Genomic DNA, 18,142 nt, shown 5'->3' with positions numbered 1-18,142 from the left:
TCCAGTACTTCCCTGGAGTGGAGAAACTACGCCAAGGCGGCCTTCGAGACACACGACAAAGCAAAATCGTTGAGCAGAAATTGATAGCCAAGTTCCGCACCCATGAGGATGGCCTCAACCGGGATCTTGCGTTCATGTCACACGACATGTAACCCCACCAGCGAAAAAAAGTTATCTGTTTTTAATACAACTGGTCATTCTCTCTCCCTCTCTCTCTCTGTCTGTCTTTGTGTTCTGACCGTTTGTGTATTCAGTAGTCTTGTATGTAATGTTTTTCTGTCTGAACACTATTCAACTCCTTTGATTGCCTTGATAACGGGCAGTTGGAAAGATTATCTGTAATCACCAGGCATTGTTATCTGACTATATATGCTGTACCTTTATGGAATCCCACACTCATCTGACGAAGGAGGAAGCCTCCGAAAGCTTGTGATTTTAAATAAAGCTGTTGGACTATAACCTGGTGTTGTAAGACTCCTTACATGTATTAAGAAAAGCAGTGGTCCAAGCACCGACCCCTGGGGATCACCACTGTACACCTCCCTCCAGTCCGAAAAACAACCGCTCACCACTATTCTTTGTTTCCTGTCATTTAGCCAATTCTGTATCATGTTGCTATTGCTCCCTTTATTCCATGGGCCGCAATCTTAGCAGCAAGCCTACCATGTGGCACTTTATCAACGCTTTTTGAAAATCCATTTATACGTCAACTGCGTCGCCCTCATCTACCCTTTCTGTTACTTCGTCAAAAAACTCAATCAAGTTGGTTAAATACGATTTGCCTTTAACAAATCCGTGCTGGCTTTCCCTAATCAATCCACACTCGTCCAAGTGACTGTTAATTCTGTCCCAGATTATCGTTTCCAAAAATTTCCCCACCACAAGGTTAAACTGACTGGCCTATAGTTGCTGGGTTTATCTTTAGACCCTTTTTTGAACAAGGGTGTAACATTTGCAATTCTTCAGTCCTCTGGCACCACCCCCGTATCTAAGGATGTTTGGAAGATTATGGCCAGTACCTCCGCAATTTTCCCGTTTACTGCCCTCAGCATCCTAGGGTGCATCCCATCCAGACCAGGTGACTTGTCTATTTTAAGTACAGTTACCTTTTCTAGTACCTCCTCTTTCTCAATTTTTAGCCCATCCAGTATCTTAACTATATCTTCCTTTACCGAGACTCGGGCAGCATCTTCTTCCTTGGTAAAGACTGATGCAAAGTACTTATTTAATACCTCAGCCATGCCCAATGCCTCCATGAGCAGATCTCCTTTATGGTCCCTAATCGGCCCCACTCTTCCTCTTACTGCCTGTTTACATGTCTGTAGAAGACTTTTGGATTCCCTTTTTTTGTTGGTCGCTAGTCTATTCTCATACTCTTTGCCCCTCTTATTTCCTTTTTCACTTCCCCTCTGAACTTTCTATATTCTTTCTGGTTCTCCCTTGTGTTATCAACCTGACACCTGTCATATGCTGCTTTTTTCCACTTCATCTTATTCTCTATCTCCTTTGTCATCCAGGGAGCTCTGGCTTTAATTGCCCTACCTTTCTCCCTCGTTGGAATATACATTGTCTGTACCAGAATCAGCTCCTCTTTAAAGACCGCCCACAGTTCAATTACAGTTTTGCCTGCCAATTTATGATTCCAATTTACCCGGGCCAGATCTGTGCTCATCCCACTGAAATTGGCCCTCCTCCAATTGAGTACTTTTACTTTAGAGTGGACAGAATCCTTTTCCATCGCTATTCTAAACCTTATGATACTATGATTGCTGCTTCCTAAATGTTCTCCCACTGACACTTACTCCATTTGGCCTGTCTCATTCCCTAGAACCAAGTCCAGCTTATTTAATAGTTCAAATTCTAACCATTTCATGTGATCTCAACATTCACAAATAAAGCTCCAAATCAAAAATTAAAATGGAAAATGCAGGAAACACTTAGCAGGGCAGGCAGTATCTGTGGAGAAAGGAAAAAGGTTAGGCTAACATTTCAGGTCTTGTGACCCTGCGTCAGAAACGGAAGATGTTACAGAAGAACAGAGCAAGGGAAAAGGGGGCAGGTGAAAAGAAATAGCCACGTGCACATGAAAAGTGATTAGGTGGAGAACAGGAGATGATTCAATGACGTAAGTGGTAACAGCAGAAGACAAAAGGAGGCACGATGAGAGAAATGAGAGAATAAGAGATATATACATGACCTTTGGGTTTGTGTGAATGGTTACAGCAGAAAAGCAGAGTGGGAGGAAAGCATGGAAAAATTACCAAAGGGGAACAGTGCGGTGGAAGAAAAAGGCAGGTAGACACGAAATTGGCTAAGGGACAGAAAGCAGAGAGTCGTGGTGGACGGTTGTTTTTCAGACTGGAGAGAAGTATACAGTGGTGTTCCCCAGGGGTCAGTATTAGGACCACTGCTCTTTTTGATATATATTAATGATCTGGACTTGGGTATAGAGGGTATAATTTCAAAGTTTGCAGATGACACAAAACTTGGAAATGTAGTGAATAATGAGGAGGATAGTAGCAGACTTCAGGAGGACATAGACAGACTGGTGAAATGGGCAGACACATGGCAGATGAAACTTAATGCAGAGAAATGTGAAGTGATGCATTTTAGAAGGAAGAATGAGGAGAGGCACATTAACTAAATAATACAATTTTAAATGAGGAGCAGGAACAGAGATATCCGGGGGTTCACATACACAAATCTTTCAAGGTGGCAGAACAAGTTGCTAAGATTATTAAAAGAAAAATATGCAGGGCTATGGGGAAACATCAGTTGAGTGGGACTAATTGGCAGCTCTTTCAAAGAGCCAGCACAGGCACGATGGGCTGAATGGCCTCCTTCTGTGCTGCATGATTCCAAGATTCTAAATCACTGTCTCACCCAGAAAGAGTGCTTGGGGCCCTGGTTGGTGGCATGGGGTCCTGCACTCATCATGGGTAAGTGCCAGGGGAAGGACAGCAGTTGTTGGGGGTAAGAGAGGAGTGAACAGAGGGAACAGTCCCTTCGGAATGGTGAAAGGGAAGGGGAAGGGGACAATGTGTTTGGTGGTGGGATCCTGTTGGAGGTGGCAGAAATGGCGGAGGATGATCTGTTGAATGCGGACAATCCAAATCAAACTTGTTAAACTTTTGAATAACAATTTATTGTAACTGGATTTACGAAAATACTGTTATTGAGACTTTAACAACAGCTATTATGCTGGGATACAAGTAGCTAGCACACTTCAGCAGAGAAAGATTTACTTTCACAGGAACATAATTTGGATGAAGTGTGAATAGTACATCCAACTCAAAACAACAAGTTCATGTTCTCTTGGGAATTTCAAATTACTCAGATCACTGGTTATACAAATTGCAAGAAAATGCTTCACTCACATATTCAAAAAAGAGCACCTGATCAAAAATCAGGATTTCTGTTGATAAGGAAATTAGGATCAAAATTCATTAACTGAGCAGCCCCAGGCTAACAAAACAAAATAGGTTACCAAATCTTAAGTTAGAAGAGTAGAGGCTATTTTGTTTTCCATGTGACAGCGTATCAACTCATTTTTTTTTGTAAAGTAAAGGTGAGTTTTTGATTTCTTCATTTTAAACTCCCCACATGATACTGGTCTCCACAGTAAGGAAGGAATCTATCACATTGAGTGGGCACAGAAATTATTTTTCTTCATTCAACTTAGGCTCCTAAACACCAGGATGGCAACTGGGAGTCGAGGCTAAGTTGGGAGGGGGGGGGGGGGGGGGGGGGGGGGGTGGGGGAGGGGGGGGGGGGGGGGGGGGGGGGTGCGGGGAGAAATCATATTCCAATTCAGACGTCTCAAACATAATGAGTGGTGAGATTTATTAAAATTTAAACTTACAATTGAAACTGAAGCTTCTCGCCTAACCTCTTGGGAGGTTGCACAACGAATACGAGCCAGTAAAATGCAAGACCGCAAGGCTAGTATTCTCAGGAATAAACCTATGCCACGTGCTAAGCCTGATAGGCAGAGAAAGATTAAGCAGCTGACTTACCAGTTGGAAGAGCGGTTCTTGGTGGGAGTTTCAAGTTAGTGGGGCACTGGGGCCAATTTTGGAACAGGGGCTGGCGGCAGAGGAGAGGTGGACTCCACCTGAACCAAAACTGGCACAATGCCTGGGAACCTAGATAAAGCTGTGGAGGTGAAGTTAAACTGGTAACTTCGGTTGGGATGGGATGGAGAGACTTAACACAGCATAATGGAGAGGCAGTAACAATAGATACAGTTAATGGGCAAAGCAAGTGAAAATAGTCAGCTCAAGGCACAGGAAGTATGTAGAGATGGACCTATGGGCAAATAGGAAAAGGGTTAAGAAGAAAAGGTAGTGAAGGAAAGAAGGAAACAGAAGGGAAAAGGGTACTGAGGAGGATGAAGGGGTCAGGCTAACCGTCTTTATATATAAATCATTAGAAAAAAAACAGGAACGTAGAAGCACTAATTAGAATAGAGGATCATGATGTAGCCTTTTCAGAAACTTAGCTTCAGTCAGGGTGAAACTAGAAACTAAATATTCCTGGCTACAAGAGAAGGAAAAAAAGGATGACCTCGTTAATTAACAACACAATCAGTGTCATAAAAAGAAAAGTTTTTAAACTGATGATAGTAAAGTATTCTACAAATAAGTTAGTAGAAAGAGAATTGCTAAATGTGAGGTGGGTCCAGAGAGAGGAGAGTCCTGCATTTTGGGTCACCTGCTCAGCTCACTTACTCCTACGGGGCTGACATTTCAGAGTACACATGGCCAACCCCACCAGCTCATGGAGATATCAAATCAACGGCCTGTCTCCGGGGTCAGTCGTAGCACCCCTCTTATTTATTCTGTATATAAACGACCTGCCTGTGAGCAGATTGGGGAAATTCTTCTCTGCTGAGGACAGTGCCTCAAGCTAGTGACGTCTCCACCCTGGGGCAAGCTTGATGGACAGGCAGGTCTTTTCCTGCCCATCAATTTTGTGTGTTCGTAAATTCGTATGAAACCACTCGCTAATGATATGAAACTTGTGGCAGAGTACTGCCTGAAATGGTATCTTCAACCAAGTACCACAATGACTGTATCCCCCATCTTTCACTTGCACAATGCTAGAGCCACTCGTGAACTTATCATCATCCTAAAGCATCTTAAACACGATGCTCATCCTGTTTAGTTGGGCGTCACCCTCAACCAGTCAGTAACCTACAAAAAACAGCTACTGAAAACTGCTGAGAAAGTGGGAACACTAAATAATCTAATCACCGAATTTGCTGGCTCTGCCTGGGGAGGAAACATCTCCACTTTACGCTCGTCTTCTCTTGCACTCTGTTCAGCTGCGGAACATTACGCTCCCGTTTGGGCTCGCTCACCGCACACTAAGCCGGTGGATACTCAACTGCATGCTACTACGCACCTTGTGTCGTGCACATTGCACCCTACTTCCCTCCCATGGCTACCAGTTCTCTGGAACATAGCTCCTCCACATCAACATTGAGGTGAAGTAGCAAAATTGGTGAATGCACTTCGTGACAAAATCACGTTGCCAATTCACTGACTTTTTCTATCCACCAACAGCACGGCTTGAGACACCTTTCCTGATTCCTTTGGCTTTTCCTCAACAATTCACTGGAGTGGACAGCAGTGGATGCTCCAATAAATCACCATATAGTCTCCGACCCTACAGACCGTCAACCAGGATTCAAGTTAGTTAGATACTTCTCAACTGCTTTTGAACTGGACAGGGTAGTGCACCTAAAATCGTCATCTAGAGGGCCTTTGTGACAACGACAAAAGTCCTTATGGGCAAATACGGCTTTGGCTGATTCTGAAGTATTCCTTCAAAAATGCATTTTATAAATATCAAGTAATTTTGAAATGATCAGAAAATTCACAGAAAAATAAAAAAAATACTCCATTGACTTTAATTTGAAAATATATTTCAACAAATGTAGTAATTTGACAGCTAAATTTTCTTCTCAGTTGAAAATATCGTGTTGTCCCGTCACAAGTTTGACAGTTACAGTTTTGCACCCACTCTTTTTGCGATTCAATCTGTGCTGAGTTAGCTGTAGCAGTGCTACAGCTAGCTTCAGGACTGCCATGCTAGGGAGGGGAAAGCCAATGTTTCCTTGCCGTAATACAGATTTTCTCCTCTTTCCCCTACTTTGCTCTTAGCTAAACTAGAATCAAAGGCCAGATTAATAAATATTTCATACAAGAAATGTCAGGTTGTGAATCAATTCTACTCTTCTGAACAGGCTGGCTGTTGCTAGAATATGGTTCAATGAATGCCAGCAGTACCTTATCCAACTAACCATCCTTTTTGTATGACCCTTAAATCTGCGCTGGCAGATTATGAACTACTCAATACAAATGATTGGAAGTTGAGAAAATTCTTTCTTTCCCCTTCCCCATCGTAAACATGGTGACTGACACTGGCATAATCAAGGAAACTGCTGGTACAACCACCAAAACGATAATTTAATAGCCAAGAAAAGATCTGGCTTAGTCACAGTCCTCATAAACCCCGAGGGATCATATTTGGTTAGGATCATCATGACCTGAATTGAATATGATCCTGTGGGTTTCAACGTGAACACTGTACCTGTTATTTCCCATGACTTTTTTTTTCCACTGACTGGTAGCTATTTGGTTTACTAGAGAATTCTGTGGTTCTGATTTATTTATTTGTCGTGGTCCTTTATGTTTGATTTTTAGTTCGTCCTTAAATTCTTGCACGTCTGCACATATCCAGTCTAGTGCAACCCGACACCTACTATTAGAATTACAATTCCACAGAGATTCTTTCCGTCCAAAAGGAAGCAAGCAAAGTTTTTTTTAAAAAGAGACGCAACACTTCACTTCAGAACAGATATAAAGTTCATCGTTTGTGAACTATTATCAGCACAGTCTATTTAGCTTGATTCAAATTATGTTAATTTGAATTGAAGTTGTACAAAAAATGACTCCTGTGCCAATTTATTCAAATTGCTTAATTCAAACTACTGGATAATTTGAATTTTTTAGGTCAAAGGTGATTTTAAATTAACAGGAGTACACTGTGGTAGCATCACTCACCTTCATCAGTTTCTTTGCCTTCAGCCCGATTTCGTGGCTCGTCCTGCAATTGTTTCACCTCTGCCTTCGACTTCTTCTTGTTTTTCTTTGTCTATTAAAAAAAAATCAAGGACCACTTAAGAAACAGCCAACTTGGGCCCTTAGAGGCTGAGACAGGAGAAATTATAATGGGGAATCAGGAAATGGCAGATGCGTTAAGCAAATATTTTGTATCTGTCTTCACAGTAGAAGACACAAAAAGCATACCAGAAATAGTGGGGAACCAAGGGGTGAATGAGAGTGAGGAACTTAAAACAATTAATATCTCTAGAGAAAAAGTACTGGACAAACTAATGGGACGAAAAGCCGATAAATCCCCTGGACCTGATGGCCTATATCCTAGAGTTCTAAAAGAGGTGGCTGCAGAGATAGTGGATGCATTGGTTATGATCTTCCAAAATTCTCCAGATTCTGGAACGGTCCCAGTGGACTGGAAGGTAACAAATGCTACCCCACTATTCAAGAAGAGAGGGACAGAGAAAACAGGGAACTACAGGCCAGTTAGCCTGTCAGCAGTCATCAGGAAAATGCTGGAATCCATATTTAAGAAGTGGCATCAGGGCACTTATGATTAGGCAGAGTCAACATGGTTTTATGAAAGGGAAATGGTGTTAATTGGGTAAAGGTGAACCAGTGGATGTAGTATATTTGGATTTATATAAGGTGCCACACAAAAGCTCACAGGGTTGGGGGTTAATATATTAGCATGGATAGAGGATTGGGTGAAGGACAGAAACAGAGTTTTCAGAGAGATAAACTGATCATTCTTAGGTTGGCAGGCTGTAACTAGTGGGGTGTCGCAAGGCTCGGTGCTTGGGCCTCAGCTATTTACAATCTATATTAATGACTTAGATGAAGGGACCAAGTGTAGTGTATCCAAGTTTGCTGATGATACAAAGCTAGGTGGGAAAGTAAGCTGTGAGGAGGACACAAGGAATCTGCAAAGGGATATAGACAGGTTAAGTGAATAAGGTGGCAGATGGAGTATAATGTGGGGAAATGTGAGGTTATTCACTTTGGTAGGAAGATATAAAAAGAGTATTTTCTTTAAATGGTGAGAAACTATTAAATTTTGGTGTTCAGAGAGACTTGGGTGTCCTCATACAAGAAACACAAAAAGTTAGTATTCAGGTACAGCAAGCTATTAGGAAGGCAAATGGTATGTATGTTGGCCTTTATTGCAAGGGGGTTGGAGTACGAGTGTAAGGCAGTCTTACTACAGTTGTTTCTTATCTGTAAGACAAGTTCATGTGAGCTTGTGCAATGTGGGTCATGTTTTAAAATGCACAATTAAATTAGCAGGGTTACACCATCTTTCGATTGCACGGGGCTTTGGTGAGACTTCACCTGGAGTGCTGTGTACAGTTTTGGTCTCCTTATTTAAGGAAGGATATACTTGCCTTAGAGGCGGTGCAGCGAAGGTTCACTAGATTGATTCCTGGGATAAGAGGGTTGTCCTATGAAGAGAGATCGAGTAGAATGGGCCTATACTCTCTGGAGTTTAGAAGAATGAGAGGTGATCTCATTGAAACATATAAGATTATGAGGGGGCTTGACAGGATAGATGCTGAGAGATTGTTTCCCCTGGCTAGAGAGTCTAGAACTAGGGGATATAGTCGCAGGATAAGGGGGCGGACATTTAGGACTGAGATGAGGAGGAATTTCTTCACTCAGAGGGTTGTGAATCTTCGTAATTCTCTACCCCAGAGGGCTCTGGATGCTGAGGCATTGAATATATTTAAAGGCTGAGATGGATAGATTTTTGGACTCTAGGGGAAATCAAGGGATATGGGGATCGGGCGGGAAAGTGGAGTTGAGGTCAAAGATCAGCCATGATCTTACTGAATGGCACAGCAGGCTCGAGGGGCCGTATGGCCTACTCCTGCTCCTATTTCTTATGTTCATTGCACAAGAGATGTTGAACATGGAAGGTGTCAACCCGTATTTGTGCACTGCGCCTACGAAGCATAAAAGCGCTGTGTGAACTTTTCAACAATGGTTTACGAAGGCATCTTAGTACTAATAGCTATACTGTTCTACAAAAATGGCCAATTTTACATAAAATTTCATAGTATTTGCAGTGCAGAAACTGGTCATTCAGCTGAACTGGTCCATACTGGTGTTTATGCTCCACATGAGCCTCCTCCTGCCCTACTTCATTTCACCCTATCAGCATATCCTTCTATTCCTTTCTCCCTCATGTACTTATCTAGATTCCCCTTAAATGCAACAACATTATAGATCCATATTTAATCTGGGCAAAATATTTTTATTGCAACCTGAAATTACGGAATCACAGAACCATAGAATGGATACTGCACAGGTGGAGGCCATCTGGCCCATCAAGCCCGTGCCGGCTCTTTGTAAGAGCAATCCAGTTAGTCCCATTCCTCCACTCTTTCCCCATAGCCCTTTAAGCTTTTTCCCTTCAAGTATTTATCCAATTCCTTTTTGAAAGCCACAATTGAATCTTGGATTGAACCTTTTTAAACCGCTTTCTCAACCCGTCCTGCCACCTTCAAAGATTTGTGCACATATACCCCCAGTCTCTCTATTCCTGCACCCCTTTTAGAATTGTACCATTTAGTTTACATTGCCTCTCCTCGTTCTTGCTGCCAAAATGTATCACTTCACACTTCTCTGCATTAAATTTCATCTGCCATGTGTCCGCCATTACACCAGCCTGTCTATGTCCTCTTGAAGTCTATCACTATCCTCTTCACTGTTCACTACACTTCCAAGTTTTGTGTTATCTACAAATTTTCAAATTGTGCCCTATATACCCAAGTCATTAATATACACACAAAAAAGCAGTGGTCCTAGTACCGACCCCTCGGGAACACCCTGTGTACCTTCCTCCAGTCCGAGAAACAACCGTTCACCACTACTCTCTGTTTCCTGTCACTTAGCCAATTTCGTATCCATGCTGCCACTGCCCCTTTTATTCCATGGGCTTCAATTTTGCTGACAAGCCTATTATGCAGCACTTGAAAGTCCATATACACAACATCAACTGCATTGCCCTCACCAACCCTCTCTGTTACCTCATCAAAAAACTCAATCAAGTTAGTTAAACATGATTTACCTTTAACAAATCCGTGCTGGCTTTCCTTTATTAACCCACACTTATCCAAGTGACTATTAATTGTGTCCTGGATTATTGTTTCTAAAAGCTTCCCGGGTTTATCCTTACACCCTTTTTTGAACAAGGGTGTAACATTTGCAATTCTCCAGTCCTTTGGCACCACCGCCATATCTAAGGATGATTGGAAGATTATGGCCAGCACCTCTGCAATTTCTAATCGTACTTCCCTCAGCAACCTAGGATGCATCCCATCCAGACCTGGTGACTTATCTACTTTAAGTACAGCTAGCCTTTCTAGTTTCTCCTCTTTATCAATTTTTAGCCCATCCAGTATCTCAACGACATCCCCTTTTACTGTGACTTTAGCAGCATCTTCTTCCTTGGTAAAGACAGATGCAAAGTATTCATTTAGTACTTTGATTCCATGAGCAGATCTCCTTTATGGTCCCTAACCGGCCCCACCCCACCCCTCCTCTTACTACCTGTTTAATATTTATAAGCCTATAAAAGACTTTTGGATTCCCTTTTATGTTAGCTGCCAGTCTATTCTCATATGCTCTCTTTGCCCCTCATATTTATTTTTTCACTTCATGGAATCATAAAATGGTTATAGCACAGAAGGAGGCCATTCAGCCCATCGAGCCCATGCCAACTCTTTTTAACAGCAAGCCAGTTAGTCCCATTCCCCTGCTCTTTCCCCGTGGCCCTGCAAGTTTTTTCCCTTCAAGTATTTATTCAATTTCTTTTTGAAAGCCACGATTGATCTGCTTTCACCCCCCTTTCAGGCAGCGCATTCCAGATTGTAAACACATGCAGTACAAAAAAGTTTTTCCTCATATTGCCTTTGGTTCTTTTGCCAGTCACCTTAAATCTATGCCCTCTGGTTCCCGACCTTTCCGCCAATGGCAACAGTTTCTCTTTATTTACTTTATCTAGACCCTTCATGATTTTGAACACCTCTATCAAATCTCCTCTTAACCTTCTCGGCTCTAAGGAGAACAACCACCTCCAGTCTATCCACGTAACTAAAGTCCCTCATCCCTGAAACCATTCAAATAAATCTTTTCTGCACCCTAAGGCCTTCACATCCTTCCTAAAGCGCAGTACCCAGAATTGGACACAATACTCCAGCTGGGACCTAACCAGTGTTTTATAAAGGTTCAACATAACTTCCTTGCTTTTGTACTCCATGCCTCTATTTATAAAGCCCAGGATCCTGTATCGTCCTTCTTCTCTGTACTTTCTGTATTCAGCCTAGTTCTCACTAGTATTATCAACCTAATATCTGTCATACACCCCCTTTTTCTGCTTTATTTTACTCTATCTCTTTCGTCATCCAGGGAGCTCTGGCTTTGGTTGCCCTACCTTTCCCCCTCGTGGGAATGTACCAAGACTCTACCCAAACCATCTCTTCTTTAAAGGCTGCCCATTGCTCGATTTCAGTTTTGCCATTAGTTTTTTTTCCCGGAGTTAGGGAATTGGGTAAAAGTGAATTAAAAGCTAGATGCGTAAAAGTGCTGGTAGCTCATTAAAATTAAAGCTTAAACTACTTAACTAGAGTAATATAACCAAAAATAACCGTATTTAAGGCTTAATTTGTTTTTGCTTGGTTTAAGTTAATCTAATAAATTAAGGCATGGCAGGGCAGCTCAGACCCGTCGAATGCACGACCTGTGCCATGTGGGAACTCCAGGACGCTTCCCGTGTCCTGGACAACCACCTGTGCAGGAAATGTCTTCAGCTGGTGGAGCTGACAGCCTCACGGATGCACTGCAGTGACGAGAGTTTCGTGGATAGCACGTTTCAGGATGTGGTCACCCCGCAGATTAAGAGCGTGCAGGCAGAGAGGGACTGGGTGACCGCCAGACAGACAAGGACGACCAGGCAGGTAGTGCAGAAGTCCCGAGGGCATCTCACTCTCCAAACAGTATTCAGTTCTGGGTACTGGTGGGGGAGAGGGTTCCTCTGGGGAGTGCAGCCAGAGCCAAGTCCAAAGCACCATGGGTGGCTCAGCTGTACAGGGGGGGGGAGAAAGAGGAGAAAGGTCGAGAGAGCAATTGTGATAGGGGACTCTATAGTTAGGGGAGCAGACAGGCGTTTCAGTGGCCGCAAACATGATTTCAGGATGGTATGTTGCCTCCCTGGTGCCAGGGTCATGGATGTCACTGAGCGGCTGCAGGACATTCTGAAGGGGGAGGGTGAACAGCCAGAGGTCGTGGTCCATATTGGTACCAACGATATAGGTAAATAGAGGGAAGAGGTCCTGCAAGCAGAATATAAGGAGTTAGGAAATAAGTTAAAAAGCAGGACCTCAAGGGTAGTAATCTCAGGATTACTGCCAGTGCCACGTGCTAGTGAGTAGAGGAATTGGAGAATAGACCAGATGAATGCATGGCTGGAGGGTTGGTGCAGGAGGGAGGGATTTAGATTCCTGAGGAATTGGGACTAACTCTGGGGAAGGTGGGACCTGAACAAGCCGGACGGGTTGCACCTCAACAGATCCGGGACTAATATCCTTGCAGGGGGGTTTACTACTGCTGTTGGGGAGAGTTTAAACTGGAGTGGCAGGGAGATGGGAACCTGAGCGGGGAGTCAGAAGAGAAGCAAGAGAGGGGAGGACCCTGGGGAAATTTACAATACAAATAGTTGTTCAAGAACAAGTGAAAGGGAAAAGCGTAGAGCAGCGGAAAGAAAGTGTACTTCAGGCACTACAGATAAAGTGAAAACTAGAAGGTGTAAAGCCATTAACCCAGCATCAAAGCTGAAGGTCAGGCTAGGGTGTGTGGCCCAACTAAGAGTTCTATATACAAACGCACGGAGTATAAAGAATAAATTAAATGAACTACAGGTTCAAATTCAAATTGGAGGGTATGACATGATAGCTATTACGGAGACATGGCTGCAGGATGATCAGGATTGGGAACTAAATATACCAGGTTATAAGGTCTACAGGAGAGATAGGGAAAATGGAAGAGGGGGAGGAGTAGCCTTAGTGATTAGAGATGAAATCACTTCAATGATAAAGGAGGATATAACGAGAGGTAAGCAGCCAACAGACACCTTACGGGTTGAATTGAGAAATAGGAACATAGGAATATAGGAACAGGAGTAGACCATTCAGCCCCTCGTGCCTGCTCCGCCATTTGATAAGATCATGGCTGATCTGTGATCTAACTCCATATACCTGCCTTTGGCCCATATCCCTTAATACCTTGGGTTGCCAAAAAGCTATCTATCTCAGATTTAAATTTAGCAATTGAGCTAGTATCAATTGCCGTTTGCGGAGGAGAGTTCCAAACTTCTACCACCCTTTGCGTGTAGAAATGTTTTCTAATCTCACTCCTGAAAGGTCTGGCTCTAATTTTTAGACTGTGCCCCCTACTCCGAAAACCCCCAACCAGCGGAAATAGTTTCTTTCTATCCATCCTATCTGTTCCCCTTAATATCTTATAAACTTCGATCAGATCACCCCTTAACCTTCGAAACTCTAGAGAATACAACCCCAATTTGTGTAATCTCTCCTCGCAACTTAACCCTTGAAGTCCGGGTATCATTCTAGTAAACCTACGCTGCACTCCCTCCAAGGCCAATATGTCCTTCCGAAGGTGCGGTGCCCAGAACTGCTCACAGTACTCCAGGTGCGGTCTAACCAGAAATAGGAAAGGATCTAAGACTATAGTGGGAGTTGAATATAGGACCCCTGGCAGCAGCTCTGAAGTGCTAGATTGTATAAATGCAGAGATTAGACAAGCATGTAACGAAGGCATAGTGGTCTTAATGGGGGACTTTAACCTTCAAATAGATTGGGAAACGCAGACTAGCAACTGTCAGAAAGGTAGTGAATTTCTTGAGTGTGTCTGGGATAGTTTTCTACAGTAGTATGTCCTAGAGGCAACAAGGGTCAAGCCATACTAGATTTAGTAATGAGTAATGAACCAGACTTAGTTAACGGCTTAACCGTGCGCGAACATCTATCCAATAGCGATCATAATATGATCGAGTTCAATGTAGTGTTTGAAAGGGAAAAAAGTGAATCAGCTGCTAAGATTCTAGACTTGGGTAAGGCCGACTTCAATGGGATGAGACAGAGACTGTCCACAGTAAACTGGGCAAATCTGTTAATGGGTAAAACGACTGATGATCAGTGGGAAATGTTTAAAGAAACATTTAACGTGATACAGAATCGGTTTATACCCCTGAAGGGCAAGAACTCTACTTGCCAAATAAAAACAGCCGTGGACAACTAAAGAGGTAAGGGACAGTTTACGACAAAGGAAAGGGCATACAAAAAGGCAAAAAATGGCACAGATCCTGGCGAATGGGAAAGATACAAAGATCAACAAAGGATGACAAAACAGATAGTAAGAGCTACAAAGAGAGTATGAAAAGAAACTTGCAAGGGATATCAAAACCAATACGAAGAACTTTTAAAGTTATATTAGGAAAAAGAGGGTGGGGTCAGGAGCAGTGTTGGCACCTTAAAAACTGAAAGTGGGGATATGGTCATTGACAATGGGGAAATGGCGGACATGTTGAATAATTACTTTGCGTCAGTATTTACAGTAGAAAGAGAGGATAACATGCCGAAAATCCCAAGAAAACTAACATTGAATCGGGGACAGGGACTCAATAAAATTAACATAAGTGGACATAAATTTAAATGGACTTCCAGAAGGCATTTGACAAGGTCCCACATAAGAGACTGTTAGCTAAGATGGAAGCCCATGGAATCGAGGGAAAAGTACGGACTTGGTTAGGAAGTTGGCTGAGCTAAAGGCGACAGAGAGTAGGGATAATGGGTAAGTACTCACATTGGCAGGATGTGAGTAGTGGAGTCCGGCAGGGATCTGTCTTGGAGCCTCAATTATTCACAATATTTATTAACGACTTAGATGAAGGCATTGAAAATCTCATAACTAAGTTTGCCGATGACACAAAGATTGGTGGCATTATAAGAAGTGTAGCTGAAAAAATAAAATAAGAAAGCAATATTGATAGATTAGGTGAATGGGCAAAACTGTGGCAAATGGAATTCAATGTAGGCAAATGTGAGGTCATCCACAAAAGGACAGAAGAGGGTACTTTCTAAATGGTAAAAAGTTAAAAACAGTGGATGTCCAAAGGGACTTAGGGTACAGGTACATAGGTCATTGAAGTGTCAGGAACAGGTGCAGAAAATAATCAAGAAGGCTAATTGGAATGCTGGCCTTTATATCTGGAGGACTAGAGTACAAGGGGGCAGAAGTTATGCTGCAGCTGTACAAAATCCTGGTTAGACCGCACCTGGAGTACTGTGAGCAGTTCTGGGCACCGCACCTTCGGAAAGACATATTGGCCTTGGAGGGAGTGCAGCGTAGGTTTACTAGAATGATACCCGGACTTCAAGGGTTAAGTTGCGAGGAGAGATTACACAAATTGGGGTTGTATTCTCCAGAGTTTCGAAGGTTAAGGGGTGATCTGATCGAAGTTTATAAGATATTAAGGGGAACAGATAGGATGGATAGAGAGAAACTATTTCCGCTGGTTGGGGATTCTAGGAGTAGGGGGCACAGTCTAAAAATTAGAGCCAGACCTTTCAGGAGTGAGATTAGAAAACATTTCTACACGCAAAGGGTGGTAGAAGTTTGGAACTCTCTTCCGCAAACGGCAACTGATACTAGCTCAATTGCTAAATTTAAATCGGAGATAGATAGCTTTTTGGCAACCCAAGGTATTAAGGGATATGGGCCAAAGGCAGGTATATGGAGTTAGATCACAGATCAGCCATGATCTTATCAAATGGCGGAGCAGGCTCGAGGGGCTGAATGGCCTACTCCTGTTCCTATATTCCTATACCAATCTTTAACCCGGGCCAGATCCGTTCTCAACCCATTGAAATTGGCCCTCCCCCAATTAAACGTTCACCTGAGGAAGGAGGAAGCCTCCGAAAGCTTGTGAATTTAAAATAAAATTGCTGGACTATAACTTGGTGTTGTAAAATTGTTTACAATTGTCTCCCCCAATTAAGCATTTTTACTCTAGATTGCTATTTGTCCTTTTCCATAACTAATCTAAACCTTATGATACTATGATCACTGTTCCCTAAATGTCCCCCCGCTGACACTTGCTCCACTTGTCCCACTTCATTCCTCAGAACTAGATCCAGCAATGCCTCCTTCCTTGTTGGGCCGGAAACATACTGATCAAGAAAGTTCTCCTGAACACACTTCAGAAATTCCTCCCCTCTTTGCCCTTTACACTATTACTATCCCAGTCTATATTAGGATAGTTGAAGTCCCCCATCATCATTACTCTATAGTTCTTGCACTTCTCTGAAATAGCTTCAGTACTTTTTGGTTCAGCAATACGTTCGCAATAAACAAAAACAAGCAGCACTTAAAAGTTTGACTGCATCTTGTAAATTAAGCAACTTCATTAAAGAAAACATTGACGAATGTAGCAAGTACCTAAGGGAACACATGCTGATCATATCAGTACACAATATGCAACTGTCGTTTGGGTATGGCAGTGTAGTGGTTATGTTATTGCACTGGTAATCCATAGGCTTCGACTAATAATCCAGAGAATGTGAGTTCAAATCCCACCATGGCAGTTTGAGAATTTGAATAGTTACAAAAAAAAAATCTGCAAATAAAATGTTGGTACCGGTTAAAAAAAGTGACCATGAAACTGTCGGATTGTCTTAAAAACCCAACTGCCTGCTATCCAACATCCAGTCCTAGACGCGCCGCGCTTTCCTCCAATTGGGAAGACAAAAGTCATTGTCTTCAGCTCCCGCCACAAACTCAGTTTTCTCACCACCGATTCCATCCCCCTCCCTGGCTACTGTATCAGGCTGAACCAGACTGTTCGCAACCTTGGCATCCGATTTAACCCGGAGACGAGCTTACGACCTGATATCTTCTCCATCACAAAGATCGCCTACTTCCACTTCCATAGCATCGCCCATCTCCACCCCTGCCACAGCTCATCTGCTGCTGAAACCCTCAGCGGCGCTTTTGTCACCATCAGACTGGACTACTTAAATGCCTCCCACCTTCCAGCCTCCATAAACTTGAGCCCACCCAAAACTCTGCTACCCGTATTCTAACCGGCACCAAGTTCCGCTTACCCATCACCCCTAAAGCTCGCTAACCAGCATTGCCTCCTGGTCCATAAACGCCTCAAATTTAAAACACTCATCCTAGTGTTCAGATCTCTCCGTGGCCTCGACCCTCCCTATTTCTGTAGCCACTTCCAGCCCTACAATCCTTCAACAACTCTACGTTGCTCCAACTTTGGCTCTTACACATCCCCCACTTCCTTTGCCTCACCACTGGCGGCCGTGCCTCCAGCCATCTCGGCCCTAATCTCTGGAATTCCCTCCCTAACCCATTGCCTCTCCCTCTTCCTTTAATACTCTACTTAAAACCTACCTCTTTGACTAAGCTTTTAGTCACCCCCTCCTAATATCTCCTTCTTGGCTCTGTTAATTTTTGTCTATTTACGTTCCAGTGAAGCACCATGGGACTTTTTCCAATGTTCAAGGTGGTTCACTAATGTCTTTTAGGGAAAGAAACCTGCCTTCCTTACCCGGTCTGGTCTATATGTGACGCCAGTCCCACACCAATTTGGTTGACTTTTAACTGCCCTCTGAGGTGGCCTAGCCAACCAATCCGTTGTATCAAACTGCTACTAAGAATAACAAGCATTGTGCGAGCACCTTCACCGCACAGACTGCAGCAGTTCAAGAAAGCGACCTACCACCACCACCTCTGCCCAACTAGGGATGGGCAATAAATGACAGCCTTGCCAGCGACAAAGATCCCACGGCATATTTCAAAGATAACATTCCTCCTTCAACCACCATTGCCAGATACAGACGAATCGACCATCTCTGTTTGTGGGACCTTGCTGTGTAAAAATCATGCACTGTGTTCACCTACATTACAACAGGATTTACACTTCA

The 18,142-nt window shown here is 43.1% G+C and overlaps 1 protein-coding gene across 1 annotated transcript in view; it reads right to left on the bottom strand.

Annotated features, from left to right (window-relative positions):
* mtdha (metadherin a) overlaps positions 1–18,142 on the bottom strand; it is a 90,709-nt gene that overhangs the window by 52,286 nt on the left and 20,281 nt on the right. Inside the window, exon 3 of the mRNA XM_067978001.1 lies at positions 7,071–7,161. Within this exon, the coding sequence (XP_067834102.1) occupies positions 7,071–7,161 (91 nt within the window). The remainder of the gene's footprint in view (positions 1–7,070; positions 7,162–18,142) is intronic.

The sequence above is a fragment of the Heptranchias perlo genome, chromosome 3 (genome assembly GCF_035084215.1).
Source record: "Heptranchias perlo isolate sHepPer1 chromosome 3, sHepPer1.hap1, whole genome shotgun sequence".
Lineage (NCBI taxonomy): Eukaryota > Metazoa > Chordata > Chondrichthyes > Hexanchiformes > Hexanchidae > Heptranchias > Heptranchias perlo.
This window is presented reverse-complemented; position numbering and strand designations above follow the sequence as displayed.